General features: G+C 67.4%; 1 protein-coding gene and 1 non-coding gene across 3 annotated transcripts; one reads left to right on the top strand and one right to left on the bottom strand.

The window, feature by feature from the left end:
• The first annotated feature begins 540 nt into the window (after positions 1-540).
• On the top strand, positions 541-3,097 carry LOC125628455 (uncharacterized). 2 transcript variants are annotated; one of them, XR_012665835.1, is made up of 5 exons: positions 541-612; positions 1,485-1,520; positions 1,839-1,964; positions 2,224-2,308; positions 2,858-3,097. It is a non-coding gene; the product is annotated as an uncharacterized LOC125628455 (transcript). The 2 variants fall into 2 exon arrangements; XR_012665834.1 differs by having other exon boundaries at positions 2,797-3,097.
• Positions 3,098-3,450: 353 nt separating this feature from the next.
• TMEM238 (transmembrane protein 238) lies at positions 3,451-4,943 on the bottom strand. Its single transcript, XM_048832673.2, has 2 exons — positions 4,307-4,943; positions 3,451-3,761 (listed from the first exon to the last, which is right to left on the bottom strand). Exon 1 carries the CDS (start codon positions 4,678-4,680, stop codon positions 4,309-4,311), a length of 372 nt encoding a protein of 123 aa, XP_048688630.1. The 5' UTR covers positions 4,681-4,943; the 3' UTR covers positions 3,451-3,761; positions 4,307-4,308.
• Between the last annotated feature and the right edge of the window lie 1,278 nt (positions 4,944-6,221).

The raw sequence follows: 6,221 nt of genomic DNA, 5'->3' as shown, positions 1-6,221 counted from the left end.
GGCGGGGCTGGGGAGGTGCCAGGGGGGCTGGAGGCTCTGGGTCAGGAGTGAGGGGTACCAGCGGGGCTGGGAGGGGTGCCAGGGGGGCTGGAGGATCTGGGTCAGGAGTGAGGGGCACCAGCGGGGCTGGGAGGGGTGCCAGGGGGGCTGGAGGCTCTGGGTCAGGAGTGAGGGGTACCAGCGGGGCTGGGAGGGGTGCCAGGGGGGCTGGAGGATCTGGGTCAGGAGTGAGGGGCACCAGCGGGGCTGGGGGGGGTGCCAGAGGGGCTGGGGGCAGGGGTATGGGAGTGAGGGGCACTGCGGGGCTGGAGGGCGCTAGGGGGGGCTGGGGGTCAGGATTGAGGGTCACCAGCAGGGCGAGGGGGGTGCCAGGGGGGTTGGGAGTTAGGGGCGCTGGGAGTTAGGGGCGCTGGGAGGGGTGCCAGGGGGCCTGAGGGTCAGGAGTGAAGCGCACTGGCGGTGCTGGGGGGGTGCCAGGGGGGCTGGAGGCTCTGGGTCAGGAGTGAGGGGCACCAGCAGGGCTGGGGGGTGTGTCAGGGGGGCAGGAGTGAGGGGCGCCGGCGGGTCTGCATCCGGGATCCCGTTCAGCAGTTGCAGGTTCCCAGAAATCCTGTGAGTTCATCACCTGAGACGCGGCGGCCCTGGGTTGGGGGGGGGCAGTTAATGGCCCCAAATGTCCCCGAGGCTGAGAAAGGGGCGAAGGCCGGACACTGCCCCCAGCATCTCCCCTGGCAGGGGAGCGGGAGTCTGGCTGGCTCAGGGGGGCAGGGAATGAGACACGGGGCCTTTCCCCTCTAGGGGGCGCCAGCTCCCATCTGCCCCCAGGTCTGTGAGCTGCTTCCCCTCAGCCCCCCCAGCGCCCCTCACTCTCGACCTGCAGCCCCCTGCCAGCCCAGCCCCCCACGCCCAGGCCCCGGTCTCCTGGGGGCTCTAGAACGCCTGGGTTCTGTGAGGTGGGTTCCAGAACGGTGGAGCCGCCCCGGGCTCTGTCCAGGCCCCTGGCCCTGCCCTGCCTCCTGGCGCCCCCTGGTGCCCACAGCCTGACTGCCCGGTGCTGAGGGTCTTTGCCGTGTGCTCCCTGCAGGGGGCGCTCCTGGCACGGGAAGGGAGCTGCCCCCACCCCCGTCCCTGCCCCGCCCGCGAAGGGCTTGGAATGAAGACGGGCTCTGGCCCCCGCCCGCCCCTGCCTCTGCTCTGCCTCCTGCTGGCGCTGAGTGTCGGGGGGGCTGGTGAGTGGGGGGCTGGCCCCTAGGGATGGGACCCAGGTGTCCGGGATGGCAGCATGAGGCACTGGTCCCTGCAGGACCCCGCAGCTCCCAGCCTGGGGGCCAGTATGGGAGGGGGGAGGCAGCCGGGGAACCTGTGCAGGGCGGCCCCCAGCCCCAAAGGGGAGAGTGGGGAAGGGACGAGCGAGAGGGGTTGGGGGGACCGAGGCGGGCGGAAAGGATCGGGGCCAGTCTCAACTCTGCCCCTCCCCCTAACAGGTGCCACAGGGATAGGCAGCTTCTTCAGACCCCTGAGTAAGTAACTGCCCCTCCCCGCCACCTCATCCCCTCCCTCCCTGCTGCCCCACAGGCCCACCCCCACATTTACTGCCCACAACTCCCATCTGCTTCCCTTCCCTACTCCTCAGCCCCACTGAATCCCCCCATTGTGCCCCCCCCTCCCCCGGCCGCCCCACATCCCCTGCTCTGGGCTAGAGCAGACCAAGGGTGCCCCCTGGGGGGGAACACAAAGAATGACCTGGACCTCAAAGTGGGCCAGTGGAGGGACAAGGGGCCTGGGAGGATGGGGGGGGGGCGGGAGGCAGCTGGCACTAACAGGGGTGTCCCCCCCAGCCTGCGCTCAGTCCCCCTCCCTGCGGAAGCCCTGCGGCGGCAACCCCGAGAGGTTCTACCCCAGCCAGTGTCTGGAGAGGAGATGCTGCCACGCCAACGGCACCTGCTACCACCGTGCCACCGATGGTGAGCGCCCCCCAGAGCCGGTCACCCCCCCTCCCACAGCCGGCCGCCCCACCCCCCAGCCGGCCGCCTTCCCCGCGCCCCACCCCAGAGCCGGCCGCATCCCCGCCTGGGGCTCGTGCCCCCAGGGCGCCCCTCAGTGCCAGGCGAAGGGTCCCCCTATAACCAGCCACCGTGTGCCCTACCCGACAGCCAGCCGCAGCCCCGCCCCAGAGGCGGCTGGTGGATGCCGAGCTGCCCCAACCCTCCCTTTCCTTGGCAGCGCCCCGCCAGCGCCGGAATGCCGGGATCCTGGGGGGGATCTGCGTGGGGGCCGCCGGGCTGTTCCTTTGCATCTGCGTCGCCTGGTAGGTACCGGCTGGAGCAGAACCACCCCAGGCTCCATGTCCCCAGGGAGGAGGGGGAGGGAACTGGAGCCCTGCGGTAAGGTGGCTGGAGCATCCCATGAGCACACTCCGCCCGGACTCCTGGGTCCTCCAGCCTCAGCGCTGGAAGCGAGCCAGCTTTCCCCACACCCCAGTCTTGGCTGAGAGCTCAATGGCTGAGCCCAGCAAAGGACCTGGGGCCTGTCCCCTCTAGGGGGCACCAGTTCCCATCCAGCCCCAGGGCAAGGACTGGCTGGCTCAGGGGGGTGGGGAATGGGACATGGGGCCTTTCCCATTTGGGTCACTAGATACCCCAAACCACTTCCCTCCCATGTGAGAACCCAGTTGTCTCTCCCCCGCCCCCCGGCTCTAACCACTAGGCCCCACTCTCCTCCCATAGCTGGGAGAAAACCCAGGTGTCTGGCTCACCCCCCGAGCTCTAACCACTAGTCCCCACTCTCTTCCCATAGCCAGGGAGAAAACCCAGGTGTCCTGGCTCCCAGCCCCCCATTGTCTCTCTGCTCCCCACAGCAGGCTGAAGGGCAGCCGGGCAGCAGGGAAGGAGGCGGGGGAACCAAAGTCAAAGTCGGATGCAGAGTTGGCTGATTATCTGATGAAGCTGCTGGAGGAGAGTGACCAGGAGGAAGAGGAGAGGATGGAGCCTAGGGAGGAAGAGCCAAAAGAAGTGGGGGAGTAGGGACAGGCTGGGGGGCAGCTGCCCCACCCCCACCTGGACTGCTGCACCCCTCACACAATAAAGGGTTAATTTTTTCCACTTCTTTCCAAATCAGCTGGGGGACACATGCTGCCCCCACATTCTCTTCCCCCATCCGGATCCCTGAAAACACAGCCCCTGTGCTCCACCCCAGAATGGGGGCAGGGAATGGGGCATGGGGCCTTTCCCCTCTAGAGGGTGCCGGCTCCCATCAGGCCCCAGGGTGGAGACTGGCTGGCTCAGAGCAGAGGTATGGGACACAGGGCCTTTCCCCTCTAACCACTAGCCCCCACTCCCCTCCCAGAGCTGGGGAGAGAACCAGGAGTCCTGGCTCCCAGCCCCCCGCTCTAACCACTAGACCCCACTCCGCAGCATGTGACGTAGGACAAGGAAGCACAGAACAGAGGGCCTGAGACACAAAGTGTTTTAAATACAAATGAAACTTCCCTGCGATGGACAGATGGACAGACAGATGCACCTCTGCCAGGTCAGGAGAGCCAGCACCCCGCCAAGCTCTGCCATCCCAGCGCCGGGCGAGGGGTCCCCAGATACGCGGCCCCCGAGCGCAGGGGCTGGGTGTCTCTGTCCTGGGGCCAGTTCGGTCTGTCTGTCTCGCAGCCCTGTGAGTGCTCTCGGATCGGTGAGGGGGTGGGGGGTGCTGGTCCCAGACGGATCCCCCATCTGACTTGCCCCCCCACAGGGCTCCGTTCCAAGAGGCATCTGGAAGAGACAGACAGTTGGTCATAAGCTGCGGGGGGGGGGGGGGGGTGTGCTTGAATTAGGTGGGGGGAACATGGCACTAGGGGACGCTGTGCTGGTGGGGGAGGGGAGGTTGGTGTTCCTTCTCAGCCCTTTCGCAGGGGGCAGGGTTTGGGGAGTAGGGCAATGTGGGCAGGGTCGGGGGCAGGGTTTGGAGGGGCCCGAGGGGCAGGGCAGAGCTTGGGGGGCACAAGGGTGCAAGATTTGGAGTCAGGGTTTGGGGGCACAGGGGGCAGGGAGTGCAAGGTTTGGAGGCAGGGCTTGGGCGCAGAGGGGTCGGGGACAGGGCTTGGGGGGGCACAGGGGATCCAACGATTGGAGGCAGGGCTTGGGGGGCAGAGCAGCAGGGAGAGGATTTGTGGGGCACAGGGGGCAGGGCTTGGGGGGCACAGCAGAGAGGACAGGGTTTGGGGGTACAGGGGGTGCAAGGATTGGAGGCAGGGCTTAGGGACACAGGGAGCAGGGCGGTGGGGACAGGATTTGGGGGGCACAGGGGGCAGGGTTACCTCTAGATCGTCTCCCGGGTCGGGGGCCCCTGGCTCCCGCGCACGGGGCCCAGGGCCAGCGGGCCGGGCTGGCGCCGGGACCAGCGGCGGGAGAGCTTGCGGGCGAGGCGGGCCAGGGTGCCCCCCTTGGCGGCGTAGTCGCGCCCCAGCTCCTCGGGCGCCAGCTCCAGGTTGCCCGTGTACCAGAGCACCCAGCCCAGCAGACTCAGGAAGACCAGCACCGCCCCCGAGTAGATCAGCAGGTCCCCGAAGTCCTGGCCCCGCACCCGCAGCCGGGCGAAGATGCCCGTCAGCAGCGCCCCCATGCCCGCCCCGTCCAGCAGCAGCGCCAGGCCCAGCGCCAGGCGGCACCGGCCCAGCCCCCCCGAGGCCATGGCGGTGGGGGGGGGGCAGCTCCCGAGGGGGTGAGGGGTCCGGCGTGGGGGGGCACAGACCCAGCAAGGCCCCGGGCTGGGAGGCCGCGGTCAGGTGCGCTGAGAACAGGGCAGGGCGGGACCCAGCAGGTATCGCTCCCTGCCCGGGGTTAACCCTTCCCTGCCGGCCACAGGCTGATGGGCGCGGCTGGGACGGTCACGCCTAGCTGGAGAGAGAACCCAGGAGTCCTGGCTTCCAGCACCCCGCCCCTTCTAACCACTAGACCCCACTCCCCTCCCAGAGCCGGGGAGAGAACCCAGGATTCCTGACTCCCCCCCCCCCCAATCACTAGGCCCCACTCCCCTCCCAGTACTGGGGAGAGAACCCAGGCGTCCTGGCTCCCAGCCCTCCCCCCACACAAACACAATAGAGGGCGGGGCCTGGCTCAGTCACCCGGGTCACTCAGATTCGCTCTACCTGCTGAGATCAAAGGAGACCCTGCCAACCCCTAAACCCCGCCCCCAGGTGTGCTTATCCAATCAGATGTGCGGAACGCCCCCCACTTCCTGCTCACCTTTACCTGTCCGGCCAATGAGAGCCCAGACTCTGGGGAAGGCCCGGTGGAGGTTGCTTTTAACCCATTCCTAACAGGTACGGGCTGCTCAATGTTATAAACCCAGCATGGGTGAAACCCCCCCGGAGACAACCCGGGAGTCCTGGCTGTCCCCCACCCCCCATCCCAATTCCCTCCCCTCCCCGAGCTGGGGGGAGATCCCAGGAGCCCTGGCTCCCAGCCCCTCCCCCCGCTCTAACTACTAGATCCCACTGCCCTCCCAGAGCCAGGGGGAGAATCCAGGAGTCCTGGCTCCCAGCCCCACCACCTTCTAACCATTAATCCCCACTCCCCTCCCAGAGCTGGGGAGAGAACCCAGGTGTCCTGGCTCCCAGCCCAGAGGGAGGGCTATCCCTGTTTTTCTGGACACTAACTTGGGCCATGGGACACCACCAGACTGAATTCCCTGCCCAGCCAGGCTGGTCACTTAGCCTGTCTGGGCCTCAGTTTCCCCATTCCTATAATTGGTAAAGCAGCCCTGCCCTGCCTTGTGGGTGGTGGTGGGTAAATAGCCTGCAGCTTGTGAGGCACCCAGAGGCCATGGTGATGGGGGCCCAAGGAGGGCCTGCGGCGGGGAGGAGCCTGCTGATATCACAATGCCAGGCCCCGGGTCACAGGTTCCGGGCCGGCCCAGAGCAGCATGGGGCAGTGATGCTGGGAGCACCCTGCACTGGGGCCATGGGCCCCTGGGTGCTGGCAGCCACAGGCTCCTGCTGCTGCTGTGATATGCCCCATGGTCTCGGCCTCCTGGGACCCCCAGCCTCAACAAGCCAGCCCTGACCCAGCTAGCTGGCCATGCTGATGTATCCACCAGGTGGGCTGAGGATGGGGACTGGTGTGTAAGGGGGCCAGGACTCCTGGGTTCTCTCCCTGGCTCTGGGAGACGAGTGCGATCTAGTAGTTAGAGCAGGGGGGCTGAGAGCCAGGATGCCTGATTTCTATCCCTGG

Source organism: Caretta caretta, chromosome 23, assembly GCF_965140235.1.
Source record: "Caretta caretta isolate rCarCar2 chromosome 23, rCarCar1.hap1, whole genome shotgun sequence".
Taxonomy (NCBI): Eukaryota; Metazoa; Chordata; order Testudines; family Cheloniidae; genus Caretta; species Caretta caretta.
The sequence above is the reverse complement of the archived record's forward strand: the minus strand, read 5'-3'. Positions and strand labels throughout refer to the sequence as shown.

Bases quoted from the DNA above. Each gene is read 5' to 3' on its own strand.
- TMEM238 (XM_048832673.2), bottom strand. From the start codon at position 4,680: ATGGCCTCGGGGGGGCTGGGCCGGTGCCGCCTGGCGCTGGGCCTGGCG.